Source organism: Natrix helvetica (genome assembly GCF_964273705.1).
Source record: "Natrix helvetica genome assembly, chromosome: Z".
Taxonomy (NCBI): domain Eukaryota; kingdom Metazoa; phylum Chordata; class Lepidosauria; order Squamata; family Natricidae; genus Natrix; species Natrix helvetica.
The window spans coordinates 79,712,441-79,736,274 of record NC_138554.1 but is presented as its reverse complement, the minus strand read 5'-3'; the positions used below and the strand labels follow the sequence as shown (position 1 = coordinate 79,736,274).

General features: G+C 45.7%; 1 protein-coding gene across 1 annotated transcript in view; it reads left to right on the top strand.

Moving 5' to 3' along the window:
* Window positions 1-23,834, top strand: part of MLH1 (mutL homolog 1) — a 118,433-nt gene that overhangs the window by 23,911 nt on the left and 70,688 nt on the right. The window contains exons 6-8 of the mRNA XM_081932889.1: window positions 3,606-3,697; window positions 4,619-4,661; window positions 6,233-6,321. Of these exons, the coding sequence (XP_081789015.1) occupies window positions 3,606-3,697; window positions 4,619-4,661; window positions 6,233-6,321 (224 nt within the window). The remainder of the gene's footprint in view (window positions 1-3,605; window positions 3,698-4,618; window positions 4,662-6,232; window positions 6,322-23,834) is intronic.

Below are 23,834 nucleotides of genomic sequence, written 5' to 3'. Positions count from 1 at the left end.
TCCCATTTCTCTAATTCTATGTTGTAGTCAATTTTTTTTGCCCAAGTTATCATGGTTTCCTTCACTATTTCTTCTTCCATTTTAAATCACAGTAAATAATTGTATATTTTTCTAATCAGTTTTTCTTCTGTTCCTTGTAAAATTTTATCTAATTCTTGTAGTTCTTTATAGAATCCATATAATTCTAAATCTTAATACAATACAATACAATAGTAGAGTTGGAAGGGACCTTGGAGGTCTTCTAGTCCAACCCCCTGCCTAGGCAGGAAACCCTATACCGTTCCAGACAAATGGCTATCCAACATCTTCTTAAAGACTTCCAGTGTTGGGGCATTCACAACTTCTGGAGGCAAGCTGTTCCACTGATTAATTGTTCTGTCAGGAAGTTTCTCCTCAGTTCTAAGTTGCTTCTCTCCTTGATTAGTTTCCACCCATTGCTTCTTGTTCTGTCCTCAGGTGCTTTGGAGAATAGCTTGACTCTTACTTGTATCTGGTCTGAATCTACATATATGGCCACCAATCAATGTCTATTCCCTGGTTTTTTATTTCTTGTTTCGTTTTGAATTTCTCCTGGTTATCTAATAGGTGTTCATATCTTATTATTTTGTTTATGTCTAATACATTTAGATAGATTAGTGCTTCCATAGTTGATAACCAAATTGGTACTTTGTTGTAGTGATTTCTTTTAATTTTTTACCATGTTTATAATAGAGCGTTTCTAATTTGTTGTCTTTGGAAGTAACTGTGTATTTTGTTTTTCCCATCCTATATGAAAGCATGCCAGCCTAATTATAAGTCATGTCCTTCTATTGTTAAAATTCTTTTATTCTTTAGTTTTATCCAAACTTTTATCCATGTAAGAGCAGCTGCCTGATAGTAAAGCTCCCAATCTGGGAGCTCGAAGCCGCCTTTCTCTTTTACTATCCTGTAATAGTTTGATTTGATACGTGGGTTTTTTTCCCCTAACCAAATGAATTTTGTTGTTAGTTTGTTTAGTTATTTGAAAAATTTTTTCCATAGGCTTATTAGTACTACTTGGAATAAAATCAGAAGATCTGGTAATATATTCATTTTGATTGCGGCTATTCTTCCCGTGAGTGAAAGTTGCAGTTTTCTCCAATTTTCTAGATGTTTTTTTATTTGTTGCATAGTCTTGTTAATAATCCTCTTCTTTGATCGATGAACATTTTCCTGTTAGCCAAATTCCCAAATATTTCACCTTCTTTGTCATCTGCATCCCCATTTTTTCCTCCAATTCTTTCTCCTGTTTTTTAGTAAGATTTTTTTATTATCTTTGTTTTCCTCTTTTTGGTTTTGAGACCTGTTACCTTGCCAAATTCTTCTATTTTTTGTATTAATTTAGATCCTGATTCTGATGGTTCTTTTAGGATAAATACTAGGTTGTCTGCAAACACTGGAACTTTATATTCTTCTTTTTTATTTTTAGATCTGTTCCTGTCTAATTTCCAATAGTAGTATCTCTAAAGTTAAGATGAAGAATAGGGGCAATAGGGGGCATACTAGTCTTACATTTTTAGAGATATTAAATTCTACTGTGGTGTCTCCATTTATTATTACTTTTGCCTTCTGGGTCAAATATATTGTTTCCACCATCTTTACAAATTCCTCTCCGAAATGCATGTTTTTAAATTGTGTAATAATGAACTACCAATTCAAGTTGTCAAAGGCTTTTGGGACATCTAGAAAAATCAATGCAACTTGTTTTCCAGGGTGTGCTTCGTAATATTCTAGTGTATTTGTAATTATTCTCATATTATTTTTCAATTGTCTTTTTGATAGAAATCAATTTTGGTCTGGATGAATAAACTCGTTTAGTACTTTTTTTTAGTCTTTCCGAAATTATGGATGTAAATAGTTTGTAGTCTACATTTAATAATGAAATGGGTCTGTAATTCTTTATTTGTTGGTGGTCCTAATCTTCTTTTGGTATAAGTGTAATGTATGCTTCAGTCCATGTTTTTGGTAGTTTGGCCTCTGCAAATGCTTCATTGTACAAATCCAGCATTACTATTTCTATTGGTTCTTGTATGGTCTTATAAAGTTCTGCAGAGAGTCTATCTGGGTCGAGCTATCTCTTCTTTTCTTTTTTTAACATAGTCTATATTTTTTTAACATAGTTTTTTTTAACATAGTTAATATATATTTTTTAATATAATAATATATTTTTAACATAGTTTTTTTAACATATCTTTTTTTAACATAGTTTATATTTTATCAAATCTTTTTTCTTTTCTTTTCTTTTTGGGGGGTTCTTTCTGCAGATCCGATTCCAGTTTTTTAAGTTCTTCCTCTAGTAAGTCTTGTTGTTTCTTTTTCTTATTTTTTTCTTGCCACATATGCTATTGTCAGTCCTTTGCAGTGATGTTTCTTTTTTCTGTTTACTTTATAGAAGAGATTCATTTCCTTTTCCATCATTTTTATATATTCTTTATTTTTCAGTATATTTTGATTCATTGTCCATTTCCTCCTCTTCTTCTGTCCTCTCCACGTCACTTTGGGTTGTGATGATTGGGATATAATCATTATATCCAGCTCTTCAGTATCTCTTTCAGTCCCAGTGTCATCCATACCATGTCATCCATACCATGTCGATCATGATTTATATGGGTTTAAGTAAAATGTATATTTTAGTAATTTTGAAGAAAAGTACATAGATACTAAGGGATTCAGGGGCTAAGTGGCTAAGACACTGAGCTTGTCAATCAGGAAGGTCGGCAGTTCAGCTGTTCAAATCCCTAGCGCTGAGTAATGGAGTGAGCTCCCATTACTTGTTCCAGGTTCTGCCACCGTAGCATTTCAAAAGTACATGAAAAATAGAAACCACCTTTGGTGGGAAGGTAACAGTGTTCCGTGCATCTTCGGCGTTTAGTCATGCCAGCCACATGACAACAGAGACGTCTTTGGACAGCGTTGCCTCTTCAGCTTTGAAACGGAGATGAGCACTGCCCCCTAGAGTCGGGAATAACTAGCACATATGTGCAAGAGGAACCTTTAACATTTACATAGATACTAAAATATTTAAGCACTGAAACATATGAGATTATATTGCAACCAAAACTGATTATGCTAACTATTGAAAAGTAATAACTTAATCAGAAATTGAATAGAAATTTGTATAAATATATTGGGATAGCTATTTTAATCCATTCTTTATGAGAGACAATGCTGAGTGTAATTTGGATTAAACTTGTCAACTATTATTGAAAAAACCTGTTTTTTATTACACCATAATCAGAAACTTTTTCAATTATATCATCTTATATTCAAAGTGTATTGCAATTGATATTTGTATTAATGTATAAGTTTCATATAAAAGCAGAGCTAAATTTAAATACAATGATATGCTGCTTTATGACAGCATTCAAATAAGATTTTTTTCTGGACCTTGCAGGGAGAGACAATATTCTGGGGTCCTAAAAAACATTAAGACAAATAGAGAAGACAGAGCAGGATTAAGTGGAGCAACACAAACTGTGATTGGCAGAATTTCCTTTTCTTGTGCTTTGCAATAAAATACTATTCTTATAACACTTACTTTGGTTTTGAATTTTTTGTTTGTATTAAAATCTTGTTTGTCTCCATAGGTTGAAGATCTATTTTACAATGTAGCCACCAGGAGAAAAGCTTTTAAAAATTATTGTGAAGAATATACAAAAATACTGGATGTTGTCAGCAGGTGATCTACTTGAAAGGAGGGTTGCTTTTTGTTAGATTGGAACATTTTTCTCCTTTTAGCCAAAAATTATATCTTTGATAAATTAAAAATCCATGCAGCAATAGAAATGACTTTATGATATACATCTGGATCATGCGTTTGAGATGAGGAAAACCCAAGAACAATTGGTACAAATATTTGAAAATATCTGTAAAAGTACTAACACTAATTGGCCTAGTGAGTTTCTTCTGTTCTCATGATTGTAAAGCCAACAAAGACTGCCAAAAGACAATAGAACATTTGTTCTGAGTCATATAGTTAATTAGTTAGTTTACTTTATTGTTAGCCCTTGGCCATATAAAAGTGCACAGTTCTAGACACAAATGTACCAAAATCTGATAAAAACAATTTAAAATGGAATTCGATAAAATACAATTTAAAGTAAAATTGGAATAAAATACAGTTTAAAATGAAATTGGAATAAAATACAATAATTTAACATATAAATAAATAAAATATTATACCATTACAGTTGATTACAAGTCATTAAACATTCCTTAGAAAGTGCTTATTTAATTTTAGATCTTATCATTTAGTAACTATTCCCTCCCCCACATATATAATTAAACCTAAACATATGTCATGATAGTATCATGTTAAAAAAAAATGTTCCACTTCATGATTGTTGCTTTGCAGACAGTGAAATCCAATATTTGGTGCCATGTTGCCTTCTTACTTTTACCATATATTACCAAATGGGGAAAAGATTTGGTGTACAGTCCCATTCTGTGGAAGCCGTATACCTTCCATCCACCTTTTTTGGATTAGGTCTTACTCAGTTTGATATATCAATATCAGTTTACGCATGCTTCACTAATAGTTTTTTCAATGTCTCTTTGGCTATCTACATTTATTTTTCTATTTATGTATTCCACAATCCAGGTATGCCATTCACAACACTGGAATCGGTTTTTCTGTTAAAAAGGTAAAACATGATTTTTCTTCAATATTTTTAAAATAGTATTATATTTGAATGTTTAATAAAATAATTTTAAAACCTCTAGGGCGGGTTTTGCAACCTTAAACAGTTAAAGAGCTATTTGGACCCGTTTCCCACAGAAAAGAAAAAACTGGGAGCCAAAAAACCTGGGTGGGCATGGCCAACTCAATGTCACTCCCACTCAGTCACATGATATCCACCCCCAGTCATGCCCACCCAGGGCATAGCTAGGTGTTTTCTGTGGAAAATGGGTCGCTCTCACTCTCCTTCCCTCCCTCTCATTTCTCTTTTTCTCTTTTTCCTCTCCCTCTCTCTTCCTTTCCTTTTTTCTTTCTTTCCTTCCTTCCCCTTCCATCTTGCTTTTTATTTATTTCTCTTTGAATACCATAGCAAATCTAAAATAAAGTTATTAATTGTGATTGCTTCTCTGTAATCTTTTCATAGTGAACTCTTAAGTTGATAGAAGCTGGCAAGATTGTACTAACAGCAATAACATATATATTTTGATTTCTTTTGAGTTTGACAATATAATACATTATCCAAAATTATAAATAATCTTATTTTCAGATACATTTTTGCCATCTCTGTTATTTCCTTAAAAATCAGATTTGCTTCCAATTTGTGCCTTCTAGCAAACTGCAGTTTTCTTGGCAAGAGATCTAGCTTGCCATTGCTTTCATCATAGGTCTGAGAGAGTTCTTTCTTTCTTTCTCTCTCTCCCTCTTTCTTTTTCTTTCTTACTCTTCCTTTCTTTATTTCTCTTCCTTTCTCTCCCCTTCTCTCTATGATTTGTTTCCCTCTCTCATTCTCTCCCTCCAGCTCTCTTTTATTTCTCTCCCCCCCTCTCTCTGAATTGTTTCCCTATCTTTTCCGTCTCTCTCATTCTCTCCCTCCAACTCTCTTTCATTTCTCTGATTTTTCCCTCTCTCATTCGCTCTCTCCATCTCTCTTTCATTTCTCTCTCTTCCTCTCTCTGATTTGTTTCCCACTCTTTATTTATTAATTTAATTTAATTTATAATTTATTCTGGTCTCTGCCACATGTCCATCCTTATTTGTTCAATATTGCTAAGCATCAGAGGCTGAAATAAGGGAGAAAAATTAGCCACTGATACAAAGTTGGGGGTGGATGGAAAATGTCCTCAAGTCCTTCTCTTATCTTCTTATGGGAGAGTGAACTTACACATCTAAAAAGGGGTTTTATAAATAGTGCAATCTAACTCACATTATTAGAAGCAAAAGACTATATTCGCTATTTTCCAAAAGTGTGACAGAAGAGATGCATTAATTGTTTTGAGTAGCCTGTATACATATATGTGTATATGGTTGACATTTAAAAGCAGATACTGTTCAGAATTCTTTTGTTGTCACCTTAATCTTTCTTTAATTTAAACGGAGCTCAAGAAGATATTTTCCCAGGATAATTTGTTTCTGTTACTGCTGTAATGCTTATAGATGATGCACAAAATCCCAGGAAAAATCTGTGAATTTATATTCACCTACTTTTTCCATATATATTAAAAGCATTGGTAATTGCATGCTATCTTCTCTTTGTAGCAAAGCGAGACAGTTGCAGATATAAGAACACTGTCAAGTAATACAGCTATCGACAATATTCGGTCTGTCTTTGGAAATGCTGTTAGCAGGTATAGTTAAAATGTATAACTTACAATCTAATTATGAGTATTACTATGCCCATAAATTGAGTGTAGCATGATGTAACGGTTCACATGCTACTCTAGATGGAAAGTAGGTTCAATCTTTGAAATTAATTGGAGGATTTTGCACAAGCATTAGCTGTTAACATTCGGTATCTCTCAGGATTGCTATTATGAGAAAATTTGGAGGAAGAATGCTTTATATACCAGAGGAATTCCTGGAGGAATTGTGGCACATAAATTCTACCATTTAAACAATCCCAGCTAAAAATATTGAAAAGTGGCAATTTATGGAAAATACAATAGATGAGCATTCAAAGATTTTGTTGCAAAAAATGGAAAGTACTGTGTATGCCATCTAGGTTCTTGGAGAAATCGTGAGATATAATTCAATTTTACTTTTTAAAAATCTGGTTTTAATACATGTAACTGGCTTAAGTAGCTAAAGATGATCTTTTCTGTTGGGTCTCTTTTCTCCATGATATTGACAAGAGAGTCCAGGATGGGTTATTCTAGCCTGCTAGCTTGTTGACTGTATTGAAAGTCTGAAGACACACCTCCTTTGTAACGGTCCTCAGTCTTTCAATTTAGTCTCAGCTCACAGGACTGTTTCTCTTGAGCTCTCAGCTCAAGCTTTGAAAGATTTTTCGATTTGTGCTATAAACTGATTTTTTGGACTACAGAGGAAGAACTGTCATTGTGCTGTGAGTTAGCACTGTAGATGCCGCTGTGGAGCTCCATTAGCCCAAATTATAGCACTTGCCGTTTTCACACCCCTTTGGTGCTCCAAACATTTGCCTCACGGATGATTAACAGAGGTTGAAGCTGACTTCTAACTCTCAGGAAAGACTGAGCACATTAACAACCTAGTGCGGGGTCCTTTGGATTGCAATGGGGCTGCAGTTGGACTATTTAGAGCCAATTTCAGTGAAATGACAGCCTTGGCTCTTTTCGCATTGATTATTCTTGCTGCCTTTCAAATTGGCAGCAGTGGCAGAGATTTCGGAGCCTGCAAAGCCCCTTTTGACTGCCCTGGCCGGGCGTTTAAAATAGCAAACATGGAGCATAAAGGGAGGTTTCAGTTTTTATGCCATGACATTGGGTGCTGAGGGCTCCATTAACATGCACAGCCCCAACGGTTTTTCCCGCTTCTTTTTTGGTGCACAAACGGTTGACTCGGGGTTCTAATTAAAGCGGTGGCCATTTTGTTTGCTCCAGCAGCCATTTTAACTGTTGCAGTGGCCATTTTGTTCCCCTCCCGCTGCTATTTGATTGCATCGGCTGAACAAGACCTTTTTGAATTATTGGTGCCATTCTACTGTTACACAGTTATTGGGTTCTTAATTCACCGTGTGGATCAGGTCATTTCGGCCTAACCTGTGGGCTTGTTGTCAGCTTACAGGGATTCAGATCATCTTGGCCTAGCTTCTATGGTGAATTGCCTCAGTATGATTAAAGTGCCTATAACTGCCTCAAATCTGCAGAATCACTGATATTCATTAGGGCAATTCCAACTGCCAAAATATTTTTGCAGAGGGCCTGACAATTGACTATGGCATGCACCTTCCTCCTCTGATGGTTGGTGCTGCTATGGATGAGAACAGTGCTGCTTCGGGCCCAGCCCAGACTGATTCTTCACCGCTGGGATCTGAATCTCATATCAAAGGGCTTAGTAAGCCTAGATCTGCTAGCCTGGTGGCAGCAGCCAAAATTAAAGCAAAGGCTAGGCTCAGAAGAGGGCTTCTATAGCCAAGGAGAAGGCAGCCAAACAGAGCCAAAAAGCCTTGGACAGGGAAATTGCAAAGGCCAGTATACAATCTGGTAGTAGTAAGCTTACTAAAATGAAGACATCAGAGGCTTCTCTATTAGGTGTTGGCATGGACAAGCCTGGTCCTTCCAAACAAATAGGATCACGTCCTCCCATCGACAACATGGTCACCTGTGGCTCTTAGTGAGCAAGGGAAGAACATAGACCTGACTAGACTATCTGGTCCTTCTACTTCTCGAGATTGTTTAAGGCCACCACAGACCACCTTCCTTTCCACTGATGTGCAGAGGAGGAGATGCCTGCCTATTTCAGGAAGTGGATCTTCCAGGTGATTAGGCAGGAGATGGCCATATTTCAAAGAATTCAGGCATTTGGGTCTCACACTAGTACAGCTCTGTAATTGGACACTAGGTACCCAGGGGGGGGGAATCCCAGAAGTGATCAGGCGACTTGGATTGAACCATCATCTCCTGGGCCTTCGGCTCGAAGTCCATCTCTTATCTGAAGGAGAAATCCCAGGGGTGGATGAGTTTTCTGAGGAAGAAGGCGAACAACCGGCCTTGCCAAATTGTAAGAGCCTAGTGCAGGTTCCCAAGGTGGATGCTCTGGTGGCCGCGTTGACTTCAACCTCAGTGCTGCCACCAGATGCTGAGGATGCCTTGAAGGCTGAGGACAAATGGGAGGAGATGGCTCTGCACAGAGCCCATCAGGCTGAATCCTGGGCCATCCAGACCACGACTGCTGCTTCCTTTTTTACAAGGGCATCTTTGTGTTGGCTCTGGCACCTACAAGACAAATTCCAGCAGATGATATTCGTGCACATCAGGACATCTTGAAGATCATGACTGCAGCAGAGTTCCCTCTGATGCATCACTGAATGCAGCTAAGTCTGTGGCTTGAGCCATGGCTGCAAATGTTACGGCCCATTGTATGCTCTGGTTGCATCATTGGCGCATGGACGCTAACCATGTGGAAGCTGGCGGCTTCTCCATTTGTGGGAAACAGCTTTTGGGGATTCCTTGGCACCTTTCCTTATTGAGACCAAGGACAAGAGGAAGATGCTGTCTACAAAGGGCAGAAGGATGTATTTTTGTCCTTCACCATACTTTAGACGGTATTCCTTTCGTCAGGGCGAGGGGGGGGTTGTCTAATTTTACCCACCAGCAGTACCCATTTCTCGGGCTGTCAATTATCAATGTGATGGATACTAATCAGATAAATCTGGATTTGGAACTGGGGCCAGAGATAACCAGCAAGCTCAGGGCAAGTGGCCATTTCATGGTGGGGACAATAAGCCCTATCGCCGTCATAAATGACTTGGAGGCATCACTATCTATAGGGGGTCGGCTGGTGTTCTCTGACAGATGGGGGAAGATCATGACCAATACCTGGATACTGGAGATAGTAATATCAGGGCTCTCCCTGGAATTTTGTTCCCCTCCTCCGAGGTTCATCCTCTGCTGTTCCATGTCGAGAGACCCAGAGAGAAGGGGTCTTATGGAAGCGACAATCCAACATTTGTTGGACATTCAGGCCATACAACTGGTTCCACCGGAACAGCGGGGACAAGGATTCTATTCAATGCTGTTTGTGATCCCAAAGGCCTCGGGGGAGGGGGGAGGGCAATTCTCAATCTACGGGGTCTCAACGGGCATCTGGTTTACAGAAGGTTCAAGATGCATTCCTTTCAGTCTATTCTGGTGGGAATCCAGCATGGGGACCTTTTGACTTCAATGGACCTGATGGAGGCTTATCTCCATATCCCTATCCATCCAAATCACAGACAGTACCTGAGATTCTGTTACAACGACAGGCATTTCCAATATGCAGCCCTTCTATTCGGACTTGCGTCGGCCCTAAGGACTGACCAAAATTCTAGCAGCACTAGCTGTCTATCTTCGAACATTGCCCATTGGAATACAGTATTATCTAGACGATTTACTGGTTTTAAACCTTGTCATACAGACAGTCGGAAAGGATTCATACCACCATTCAGGTTCTAAGAGACATCTAGTCTCCTCTACAAGACTCGTGCACTTAGGGGCACTTATAGACACTCTTACCGGACATGTCTTTCTTCCCCAGGAGCGGAAGAACAGCATCAGGGCGATGACAGCCCACATTTGGATGGACAAAGTGGTTCTGTCGGCGCTGCTGGGGAAACTAGCATCTTGCATCTCCCTGGTGCACAATTCCATGCCAGACCACTACAGTGGTTCATGCTGCCCTACCAGAAAGCGCATCGCAGTATGTCTCCAGCAAAAGTGCGGGTGCCACCAAAGTTTTACACTTACTGCGCTGGTGGGGGTCCAGAGCTATAACCAAGGATTATGTTTTCAGGGAGATGGACAGGTTGACCATTACAACAGATGCCACTCTATTCGGCTGAGGGGCCCATTTCAGAGACAGGATAGCCCAGGATCAGTGGACTCCTCAGGACTTAACTCACAATATAAACTGGCTGGAACTGAGGGTGGCTCGCCTTGCTCTCAGGGCTTTTCACCAACAGATCTCCTTACTCTTAACGAACAATGTAACCACAAAGGCCCACAACAATTGACAGGGGGGACTCGGTCAAAGTCCCTTATGACAGAAGCAGAGACATTGTGTCAGTGGGTGGAGGCTCACCTGTCAATCAGGGCAGAACATATCATAGGGGTGTCCAACATAGAAGCGGACTGGTTGACCAGGGCCACGGTAGACCATGCAGAGTGGTGTTTGCATCCCAGTCTCTTCGCAGAACTGTCCAACCGCTTCAGTCATCCTATCCTGGATCTATTCGCCTTTCCAATGGACTCTCACCTTCCAAGGTTTTTCTCCAGGTTTCCAGCCCTGGGAGTGGAAGGAGTAGATGCTCTATGATGTCCTTGGCCCAGGAGGCTGTTGTGCGCCTTTCCCCCGATGCCTCTGATCCCGGCTGTAGTGACGAAGTTGTTGGAGAGGACGTAAGTTCTGTTGGTGGCTCCCCATTGGCCCAGGTGACTGTGGTTTGCTAATCTGGTCGGGCTCCAGACCATGGATCATTCCCTCAGAGAAGATTTCTCTAAGTCAGGGGTCCAACCAACACCCAGAGCCCCAGTGGTTACACTTCACCATTTGGCGGTTGAGTGGAATCTGCTGAAAACAGAAAGATTGACTAACAAGGTCATTAGGACCATTCAGGTGGCCATACGGCCTTCCACCATCTGTATTTATAATGCATCCTGGAAGGTATTCGGTACCTGGTGTCAGGAGGGGCATGTAGATCCTAATTTGGCCTCTGGAGGATGTACTGGAATTTCTGCAGGAAGGTTTAGAAAAAGGACTTTCTTCAAACACACTCCGATGATAGGTCACAACCTTGGCTTCTGTTATTAGTATAGGGGTTTTTAGTTCTTTAGCTCACCATCTAGGGTTAGAGCTTTTCTCAGGGGCACCTCTAATTTGTGGCCGTACATTGTTATCCCACCTGGGATTTGCCCAAGATGTTACAGGCACTGACCACAGCACCTTTTGAGCCTCCTTGCATGTAAGGGGTCATTCCTAATGGTTATCACATCTGCCAGATGGATATCAGAATTGGCAGCTACTTTATTTGAAGCTACTGAGGAACGAGAGGAGGCTCATATAACGAACAAGGCTTTATTAACAGAATTAATAAAACACAACAAGAGCGGCTGGCTCCTGTCTGACAGTTATTTATACTGTTAACTGTCAGACAGGTAGCAAATCAGGTGCTCGCTATTCTCCCACCAGCCGGCATTCGCGCTTCAGCCAGTCTTCTTAGTTTGCCAGCAGCTACGCCAGGACATAACGCTCCTTCTCCCCGGATCGTGCAGACGTAGTCCTTTAAATAGGCGGGCCGGCTTCGGCTCTGCCCTGATCCTCTCAGTTCCTGGGCAGGAGCTGGAAGAGCAGGTTGTTGATTGGGCTCCTCCATGTCAGGCTGATGGATGTCATTGGTGATCGGAGACTTCCCCCAAGGCAGCGCGTTGGAAACAACAGGTAAGTCACCCGATGAGAATGCTTCGGAACGATGCTTGGGTTGAAGAAGTGGGTCTGGCCGGTAGGCGACGACCAAGGGTTGGCTGGGCCGTTAACTGTCCATTCGAACGTAACTCATCTGCAGGGTGGTGTTGCAGGTTGAGGCGCTGCAATTGATCTATGTGGCGGCGCCACTGGCGTCCATCATCTTTTCGGACCCTATAAGAATAGGGCCCGGTTACATGTGTGACAGCCTCAGGCACCCATCTGGGATCCCCCTGGCAGTTTCGGGCATAGACTCTGTCCCCCGGAATGAAACTTCTAGTGTGCCCGCCTCCAACGTGAGGGGCGTCCGTTTCATAAGTGGGGTGCAATTGGTCCAATAATGTGCGTAATCGCCGCCCCATTAATAATTCAGCAGGACTCTTGCCAGACACTGGAAAGGGAGTGCAATGTTGGATTGCTAGGTAGTGAGTTATCTTAGTCGCTAAATTACCCGGGGCCATTCTTGACAATGAAACCTTGGCTGACCGAACTGCCTGCTTGGCCCTGCCATTGCTGGCCGGATGATAAGGAGCCTGGCTTGCAAACTTATGGTAACAACTACAGCACCCAAAAAACGAACTTGGCCCTGTGACAATTATACGAACATGATATATTCGAGGTCAGACCTACTGCTGCTGCGAGAGTCCCCCCTCTCGCAGATATGACCCTCCGCCCTTTCAGGGGCCCACCTTGATGACGGGTTTATTAACCCAGAGAAGTGGAGGAAGCGGAGACTCAGGGGTTTTTTAATTAGGTGTTTTTTAACAGTTTTAGGGGGTTCTAGGGTGGGGGGGAGGGTTAATCAGGCCAGGAGTGTGATTAGAGCCAGGTGAACAGGTGTGGTCGGGAGGGGAGTGAGCGGAGTGGGGGGGAGGGGAGGGAAAATGACATTCCAGTAGAGGGCTTCGCTATACCAACGGTCGTAGGGAGGGGTGGGTGCGAAGACAGACGAAGAACCTGTAGTCGGTTGGGAGACCGTGGTCGTTGGACACGCCCGGTCACTTGCACCAACCCCCGCATCCTAGGTGGCCAAGACCTACAGAGCCAGAGCCTGAGGCTGATGTTATGTAACGCGAGGTCCATTGTCAACAAGGCCCCCCTCATTAATGACCTGATTTCGGAGGGGGAGCCGGACCTCGCAGGAATAACGGAGACCTGGTTGGGCGACGAGGGAGGTTTACCCCTCGTGGAAATGTGCCCACCAGGCTACCGAGCATTCCACCAGCCACGGGCCCAGGGTAGGGGTGGTGGGGTAGCGGTGATTATACGGGAGGGTCTGGAACCGAGAGCGTTCACTGTGCCATAGATATCCGGGTGCGAGTCTCTTGGCGTGAGATGGGGCCCAGGGAGACAGCTGGGCCTGCAGATTGTATACTTGGCTCCTCGCTATACATCAGCGGCCCTGCCTGAACTCCTCGAGCTGATCGCAGAGATAGCGGTTGAGACCCCCAAACTTTTGGTTATGGGGGATTTCAACCTGCCATCGATGGGAGAAGCATCCGAGGTGGTTCGGGAGTTCATGGCTTCCATGACAGCCATGGACCTGACTCAATTAATTCAGGGCCCCACGCACGAGAGAGGCCACACGCTGGATCTTGTTTTTGTCTCTGGCCAGTGGACGAGTGATCTGGGAATAGGGGACTTAGTGATTACGCCCCCGTCATGGTCAGATCACTCACTTCTCCGGCTTGACTTCCCTGGCGCTACCCCCCACCACAGGGAGGCGGAACCAGAACGTCCTAAATGGTTCCGCCCCAGGCGCCTGATGGAACCGGATAAGTTCCAGACGGAGCTTGGACCACTTCCTGTAGACCTGACCCGCTCCCGGATGGAGGACCTGGTAGCCGCATGGAATAGTGCGGCCGCCGGGGCCTTAGACCGGGTTGCGCCTTTGCGGCCTCTCCTGCGGCAACGAACCACCCTGGCCCCTTGGTTTACCGAGGAGCTAAGGGTGATGAAACGCCACAAGAGACGCCTAGAGAGCAGATGGAGATCCTCCCGTTCCGAATTTGACCGAACACAGGTAAGAACCTACTTAAGGACATACCTTGTGGCATTAAGAGTGGCCAAACGTCGACATTGTGCCGCTCTTATTGCGTCCGCAGACAACCGCCCTGCCGCCCTGTTTCGGGTGACCCGCTCCCTTCTGTCACAGAGGCCGCGGGAAGCCCCCTTGCAGGGCAGGGCAGAGGAATTTGGGGAATATCTGCAGGGTAAAATGGCTCAAATCCGGAGGGAATGGATCTCCCTCAGTGGGCTAGGGGGGACGTCCGAGGCGAGTCTTGAGAGACCATTCTGGGAGGAGTTTGACTCTGTTGCCACTGATGATTTGGACAGGCTGCGTGGGCGACTGCGAGCCACCACATGTTTATTGGACCCGTGTCCCTCCTGGCTTGTACTGGCATCTTGGGAGGTCACACGAGGCTGGCTCTTGGGACTAGTGAACACTTCATTGAGTGAGGGGTTCTTGCCGGCCGTCCTGAAAGAGGCGGTTGTGAGGCCCTTACTCAAGAAGCCTTCTCTGGACCCAACTGAGCTAGCTAATTATCGTCCCGTCTCCAACCTTCCCTTTTTAGCGAAGGTTGTAGAGAGTGTGGTGGCCCAACAGTTCCCACGTCACCTAAAGGAAACTTATCTAGACCCGCGCCAGTCCGGCTTCCGACCAGGGCACAGCACAGAGACGGCCTTGGTCGCGTTGGTAGATGATCTCTGGAGGGCCAGGGATAGGGGTTGTTCCTCTATCCTGGTCCTATTAGATCTCTCAGCGGCTTTTGATACCATCGACCATGGTATCCTATTGCACCGGCTGGAGGGGCTGGGGGTAAGGGGCACCGTTCTGCGGTGGTTCTGCTCCTACCTCTCCGACCGGACGCAATGCATGTTGGCAGGGGAGCAGAGGTCGACCCTGAGGCCGCTCACTTGTGGGGTGCCGCAGGGGTCGGTCCTCTCGCCTCTCCTTTTCAACACATATATGAAGCCGCTGGGTGAGATCATTCGTGGTTTTGGGGTGGGATACCATCTGTACGCTGACGATACGCAGCTGTACATCTCCACCCCGAACCACCCCAACGAGGCTGTTGAAATGATGTCCCGGTGCTTGGAAGCCGTACGGGTCTGGATGGGAGGCAACAGACTTAAGCTCAACCTCTCCAAGACGGAGTGGCTGTGGCTACCGGCCCCCCAGTTCAACCAGTGGATTCCATTGCTGGCCATTGGGGGCGAGCAACTGGCCCCCGTGGAGCGGGCGCGCAATTTGGGCGTCCTCCTAGATGCCCGGCTGTCTATGGATGACCATGTGGCAGCTGTGGCGAGGGGGGCTTTCCACCAGGTTCGCCTGGTGTGCCAATTGCGCCCCCTATTGGACCGGGACGCCCTTCGCACAGTCACTGATGCGCTGGTGACGTCCCGTCTGGACTACTGCAACGCTCTCTACATGGGGCTCCCCTTGAGATGCACCCGAAGACTACAGCTGGTCCAGAATGCGGCCGCGCGGGCAATTATGGGGAGTATTTATTTATTTATTTATTTTATTATTCGTATTTATAGACCGCCCCTTCTCCCGAAAGGGACTCGGGGCGGTGTACAGTCACTAAAATGCGTTATAAAATACATACATAAAACAGTTAAATAATTAAATATGTAGGTGGAGGAGGTTGCAAGACTGTATATAGAATAATAAATATAGTACATTAAAAGCTTATTAAAACCCCAAACCCAATTAAAATGAATAAATCCCCGGGAGGTAAAACTAAGAAAGTGCCAGGCCAGCTGATTGAAATAGGTGAGTCTTTAACTTTTGCCGGAAGGAACGGAGGTCGGTGGTAGTTCGAATGTCTGGGGGGAGGTCATTCCAGAGGGGGGAGGTCATTCCAGAGGGTTGGGCCCATCACAGAGAAGGATCTACTCCTAGGTGTCGCCCGCTGGCATTGCCTAGCAGACGGCACCAGGAGGAGCCCCTCTCTGTGTGAGCAGATAGGTCGCAGGGACGTGTGTGGTAGGATGCGATCCTGCAGATACCTAGGTCCTATGCCATGGAGCGCTTTAAAGATGGTAATCAGTACCTTGAAACGCACCCGAAAGGCCACAGGTAGCCAGTGCAGCTCACGCAGGAGAGGTGTTACGTGGGAGTAACGAGTACTTCCCATAATAACCCGCGCGGCTGCGTTCTGAACTAGCTGCAGTCTCCGGATGCATCCCAAGGGAAGCCCCATGTAGAGAGCATTGCAGTAGTCCAGGCGAGACGTCACCAGCGCATGAGTGACCGTGCGCAGGGCACTCCGGTCCAGTAGGGGGCGCAATTGGCGCACCAGGCGAACCTGGTGGAACGCCCCCCTTGCCACGGCTGCCACATGGTCCTCCATTGACAGCCAGGCATCGAGGAGGACGCCCAAATTGCGCGCCCGCTCCACAGGGGACAGCTGTTCGCCCCCTATGGCCAGCGATGGGGTCAGCTGGCTGAACCGAGGCGCCGGTACCCACAGCCACTCAGTCTTGGAGGGGTTGAGTTTGAGTCTGTTGTCCCCCATCCAGACCCCGACGGCTTCCAAACACCGGGACATCACTTCGACAGCCTCGTTGGGGTGGTTTGGGGTTGAAATATACAGCTGAGTATCATCAGCGTAAAGATGGTACTCAACCCCAAAACCACGGATGATCTCGCCCAGCGGCTTCACATATGCGTTGAACAGGAGAGGCGAGAGGACCGACCCCTGTGGCACCCCACAAGTGAGTGGCCTCAGGGACGACCTCTGCCCCCCTGTCAACACACATTGCTTCCGGTCGGAGAGGTAGGAGCCGAACCACCGCAAAACGGTGCCTCCGACTCCCATCCCCTCCAACCGGCGCAATAGGATACCATGGTCGATGGTATCAAAAGCCGCCGAGAGGTCTAATAGGACCAGGATAGAGGAACAACCCCTATCTCTGGCCCTCCAGAGATCATCAACCAACGCGACCAAGGCTGTCACAGTGCTGTGCCCGGGTCGGAAGCCGGAGTGGCGTGGGTCTAGATAGTCGGATTCGTCTAGGTGTCGTGGAAATTGCTGCGCCACCACATTCTCAACAACCTTCGCCAAGAAGGGGAGGTTGGAGACTGGACGATAATTAGCTAGCTCCATTGGGTCGAGCGAAGGTCTCTTGAGCAAGGGTCTCACCACCGCCTCTTTCAAGGCGGTAGGTAAGTATCCCTCACCCAATGAGGCGTTCACCAGGCCCAGGAGCCAGCCTTGTGTCACCTCCCAGGCTGCCAGTACCAGCCAGGAGGGGCACGGGTCCGTTAAACATGTGGTAGGTCGCAGCCGTCCACGCAACCTGTCCAAATCCTCGGGGGCAACAGAGTCAAACTCCTCCCAGAATGGTCTCTCAAGACTCGCTGTTGGCAGCTCGTCTGGTCCACTGACGGAGGCCCACCCGCTCCGGATCTGATCGATTTTGTCCTGAAGATATTCTCCAAACTCCTCTGCTCTACCCTGTAAGGGTGTCTCCCGCGCCCCCTGCGATAAAAGGGAGCGGGTCACCCTAAACAGGGCGGCAGGGCGGTTATCCGCGGACGCAATAAGAGCAGCACAATGTCTACGTTTGGCCGCTCTTATTGCCACAAGGTAAGTCCGCAAATAGGCTCTTACCTGTGTTCGGTCAGATTCGGAGCGTGAGGACCTCCACCTGCTCTCTAGACGTCTCCTGTGGCGCTTCATCACCCTAAGCTCCTCAGTAAACCAAGGAGCCCGGGTGGGTCGATGCCGCAGGAGAGGTCGCAAAGGCGCAACCCGGTCCAAGGCCCCAGTCGTCGCCCTATTCCAGGCAGTCACTAGGTCCTCGGAGCGGGAGCGGGACAAGGCTACAGGAATTGGCCCAAGCTCCGTCTGGAATCTATCAGATTCCATCAGGTGCCTGGGGCGGTACCAGTTTATAGAGTCTGGTTCCGCCTCCTCGCGGTGGGGGATAGCGCCAGGGAAGTCCAGCCGGAGGGATGAGTGGTCTGACCATGACAGGGGCGTGATGACTAAATCCCCTATTCCCAGATCACTCGTCCACTGTTCAGATACAAAAATGAGGTCCAGTGTGTGGCCCCCTTCATGAGTGGGGCCCTGCACTAATTGGGTCAGGTCCATGGCCGTCATGGAAGCCATGAACTCCCGAGCCACCTCAGAAGCCGCTCCCGTTGACGGCAAGTTGAAGTCCCCCATGACCAAAAGTCTGGGAGTCTGAACTGCCGTCGCTGAGATTAGCTCGAGGAGCTCGGGCAGGGCTGCTGATGCATAGCGAGGAGCCAAGTATACAATCAGCAAGCCCCACTGCCTCCCTGGGCCCCAGTTCACACCAAGGGACTCACACCTGGGTATCTGAGGGACAGTGAACTCCCTCGGCTCTAAACATTCCCGCATAACCACCGCCACCCCTCCACCCTTACCCAGGGCCCGAGGCTGATGGAATGCACGGAAACCCGGTGAGCACATTTCCACGAGGGGTAAACCACCCTCGTGGCCCAACCAGGTCTCCGTTATCCCTGCAAGGTCTAGCTCCCCCTCTGAGATCAACTCATTAATGAGGGGGGCCTTGTTGGGGCCTTGTTGGTGACAGACCTTGCGTTGCAAAGCATCAGCCGCAGGCCCTGGCTCTGTAGGACCTGTCCACCTAGACTGCAGGGGTTGGTACAAGCGACCGGGCGTAACCAACAGCCGCGGTCTCCCAACCGACCTTGGGATCTTATCCTGTCCTCGCATCCCCTCCTCCCCGCGACCGTTGTAATAGGACAACCCTCTGCTTTAGTGACCTTTATATTCCCCCCCTCCACCGCATCCCCGTCCTTCCTGGACTCACCTGTCTGTCCGGCTCTGGCCCTCCTCCCGGTCTGATTAACCCTCCCCCCCACCCTGGGACCCCCTAAAAAAGATAAAAAACATTTTACTAAAAATCCCCTTAGCTTCCGGGTCCTGCACCTCTCGGGGTCCACGAACCCGTCATCAAGGCAGGCCCTTGAGAGCCTACTCCCATATAACACCTCTCCTGCGCGAGCTGCACTGGCTCCCTGTGGTCTACCAGGTGCGTTTCAAGGTGTTGATCACCATCTTTAAAGCGCTCCATGGCACAGGACCTAGTTACTTGCGGGATCGTATCCTGCCCCATACATCCCTGCGACCAATTCGCTCTCACAGAGAGGGACTCCTCCGGGTGCCGTCCACTAAGCAGTGTCAGAGGGCGGCGCCCAGGAGCAGGGCCCTCTCTGTGATGGGCCCAGCCCTCTGGAATGACCTCCCCCCCGACATTAGGACTACTACTGATCTCCGCTCCTTCCGCAAGAAACTCAAGACCCACCTGTTCCAACTAGCCGGCCTGGCGCAACTATAGCTCTATCTTCTAATCCCCCTGGCAATTTTAAATTTTAGGGTATTTTAATGTTTTTTAACTTTATTATCATTGTGTTATTTTATGATTTGTAATAATTGATGTTGAGAGTTTTTTATACTTCCTCCATGCGATATGTGTCATGTATTTTTTATTGTACGCCGCCCCGAGTCCCTTCGAGGAGTGGGAGGGGCTTATAAGTCTAATAAAATGAAAATGAAAGCCACTAGGATATGCCTGATACCCAATCTTGCCAAGAACGCTTGGAAGATTGCTGACGTTAGTTGGGGCCCATTGTCGGACACCAACATGTCCGGCAGTCCGTGGGTAGCGAAAAGGCGCTGCAGAGCTCTTACTGTACTCTCTGAAGTGGTTGAGTTCATGGGTACCAATTCCGTCCAACGGGAAAAGGCGTCCACAACTACTAATATCATTTGCCCTTGGACTGGTCCCGCAAAGTCCAAAGGATGCGGGATCATGGTCCACGAGGCAATTCCCATTCCCTTGGTGATGCAATTGGGGAAGCCGGTCAGGATAGCTGACATGGCTGACAGCTGCCGACCCACTCAGCAATTTCCTGATCAAGGTTGGGCCACTACACATAGCTGCGGGCAACAGATTTCATTCTCACAATGCCTGGATGGCCATCGTGGAGGTATTCTAACACTGTCTTGCGGAGCGAAGGTGGAACCACCACCCTGCTGCCCCACAACAAACAGTCTTTTAATTCTGAAAGTTCCATATGCCGTCTAACATACGGAAGGAATTCATCGGGTAGTTTTTCCCTATGCCACCCTCTGCGTGTCCAATCTAGCACCTTAGAAAGGACAGGGTCCTGTTTAGAGTGAACGGCTTGTTAGTGGCCGATAGCGGCAACTCCAAGTCCTCAATTAAAAGGACAGCTGCGGCCGGAGCTGGATCTGGGCCTAAAGATGGCAATGGACAGCGGCTGAGGGCATCTGCATGCCCCATGCTCTTACCAGGGCGGTACTCTAGTTGATACGAGTAAGCTGCCAGAAAAACAGTCCACCGCGACATGCGCGGGGAAAGGATGGTCAGGGTAGGGCAATCACCTGCAATAATCCCTAACAGCGGTTTATGGTCAGTAAGGAGCAGAAAGTGGCGGCCGTAGAGATAGTTGTGGAACCGCTTGATTCCAGATACAGCTGCCAAAGCCTCCTTATCTAAGTGACTATAATTTCTCTCCATCTTGGACAAAGTCCAAGAGAAATAAGCAATGGGTGCTTCCGTCCCATTAGGGCATCGGTGGCTCAACACAGCCCCGATACCATAAGGGGATGCATCACAAGCCAAAATGAGGGGCAATTTATTGCTGTACTGCATAAGGACAGCAGATGACGTCAGCAGAGGTTTGACAGCCACGAATGCATGTGCTTCGCGGCTCTCCCATTTCCAGGAAGCTGAGCAATCAAGCAACCTGTGTAAGGGCTCTGCAACTGTAGCCTTATGTGGCAGGAACATTGCATAAAAATTTAAGAGCCCTAAAAAAGCTTGCAGTTCCGCCTTATTCGTGGGGGCAGGAGCATTTTGTATGGCTTCAATTTTGGATGGGGTTGGATGAATTCCTTGGGCATCTATTAGAAACCCCAGGAATTCAATAGACTCTACCCCTAAGAAACATTTGGTTTTTTTAAATTTAAGGCCAGCACCGCGAAACCGCTGGAGGACACTCCTTACTTTAGAGACTAATTCCAGCCGGTTATCTGCCGCAATTGAAACGTCATCAAAATAGGGGATTACCCCCGGCAGACCTTGGAGCACCCGCTTCATTATACTTTGAAAAATGCCCGGAGCCACGCATACTCCAAACTGGAGGCGTCTGCATCGGAAAGCCCCACAGTGGATTACTATAATTTGGGCATCAGCCGTCGCATCATCAACAGTCAGTTGTTGATATGCCTGGGCAAGGTCGAGTTTGGCAAACAGCTTACCCTGCCCCAGGGAGTGCAGCAGATGCTGCACTACTGGAACAGGGTAGGGGTTAGCTTGAAGGGCCCTATTTATTGTTGTCTTATAGTCAGCACAGATCTGAATTGATCCGTCCGACTTAAGGGGAATCACAATGGGGGTTTCCCAACGGGCATAATCCACAGGCTCTAATATTCCCTGGGCCAACAATTTATCAATTTCAGCGTCCACCTTAGCTTTTAAAGCAAAGGGAACCTGCCAGGCTTTTAAACGTATTGGGGCGATGCTTGGATCTAAATTAAAAGAGATTGGCGACCGTGTATATTTACCAAGTGTGTCACTAAACACATCCTCGAACTCCCTGGTCAGGATGGCGAAGTCATCCTTGGAATTCATGGTGTGGACCCCTGCAATAGAAAGACCTAACGAGTCAAACCAGTCAAGCCCCAATAATGTAGCCAGGGGGTCAGCCACTATAATAAGCGGCAGGCGCCCTTTAAAAGACCCATATTCAATTTTGAATTCCCCGCAACCCAAAATTCGGATGTAATTGCCCTGATAGTCACTTAATTTGCAGGGACACGAGTTCAAATTCTGCATGTTAACAGAAGGCATTAACCTCCTGAGGTTACTCCATGATATAATGGACCAAGCAGACCCGGTGTCTATTTCCATTTTACATGGAGTGCCTTCCAGCAGTACTGTGAGGTAACGTTTTTTTTCCCTTTTTTTTTCTTTTTTTTATTAAAAGAGTTTTGTACAAACAAATTTTCCCCCTTTTCACCCCCCCTCCACACAATATAAATCTCATACAAATGCTATACCCCCCCAACCCCCCCGCAAAAATTCACATTCAAATATTATACCAAACACTTTAACCCCTCCCCTCCCCCATCTTAAAATAGATTACTCATAACCCCTCTCCTCCCAGCAAACACTATATAAATTTCTCTTAGATTAATAATAACACATTGATCCCATTTTCTAAGCTAATTTAACATCTATAACTCTTAATATAAATTTTTCCTAGCCTAACAATGTTTCATTAGTCCCATCTTCTAATTTATTCATACATATATATTGCCCCACCCTCCACCCTAACCCTCCCCCACCTCCCACACAAACCCACCCCCCTGACTTCCGCTGTATACCACTCTAACAATTCCAAACATCCCATATACTATTTACTCTGATCATCTATCGGTCTAAACATTCTTACCTAAAGGCTACATAATAACTCCTAGTCTGGTATTTATTCTGTATATAATCAATCCATTTTGCCCATTCCTGTGTGTAATCCTCCTGTTTCTGAGCTTTTAAGAAAGCTGAAATTTTTGCCATTTCAGCGAACCCCGCCACCTTCTGAATCCATTGATCAATTGTCGGCAAAAAAATCTTTTTTCCAATGTTGCGCAATCAACAACCTAGCTGCTGTAACCATATACAAGGCCAATTTTGTTTCCCCTTTGGTAAAATCCTTAACTATACCCAATAAAAACATTTGCGGAGTGAATTGTATTCTTTTCTTAAATACATTCTGCATAACCCACCATATTTTTATCCAAAAAGCTTTAACCTTGTTACAAGTCCACCATACATGAAAAAAGGTAGCATCTAGACACCCGCATCTCCAACATTTTGGTTGAACATTTGGGTACATGCATGATAATTTTTTAGGATCTAAATACCATCTGTAAAACATTTTATAAAAATTCTCCCTTAAATTCTGTGACTGTGTAAATTTAACATTCTGAACCCATATTTTTTCCCACGTTTCCAACATAACCACTTCACCAAAATTCTGAGCCCATTTAATCATACAATCCTTAACCAATTCACTTTCTGAGTCTCTTTCTAACAGTACATTATATATTCTTTTAACTTGTTTTGGACCAGTCTCTTTTATCTGCTTAATCAGTTCCACTTCTTTATCCATAAAACCGACCCTGCGATCTTCTTCCCATCTCTTCTGAAGCTGTATGTAATGTAACCAATTTAAAGTAATTCCTTCTTCCAACAGCTGTTCCAAAGTTTTTAACTTCCATTCGCCCCCATCAGCGATAAGCACATCTTTATATAAACAACCCCCGAGTGACTTAATATTCATAATCCCCTTGGTGTCTGCAAGATCCAACCAAAGGGGTATTTTATAATCCCAATTAGGCCGGTGCTTCTTCCATATTCTCATCAAGGCACTACGGAGAACATGGTTGTTGAACACTTTATCCACCCTGTCTTCATAAAAAAGATATGCATGCCATCCCAGAACAAGATCATGGCCTTCTATATTCAACAATTCCATTTTTGTTTTCCCAAACCAATCTGCTACATGCGTTAATACCGCAGCTTCATAATACAATCGAAGGTTTGGGAGTCTGAGGCCGCCTCTTTCACGTGTATCTTGCATAATCTTCATCTTTACTCTCGGTTTTTTCTCCTTCCAAACAAATTT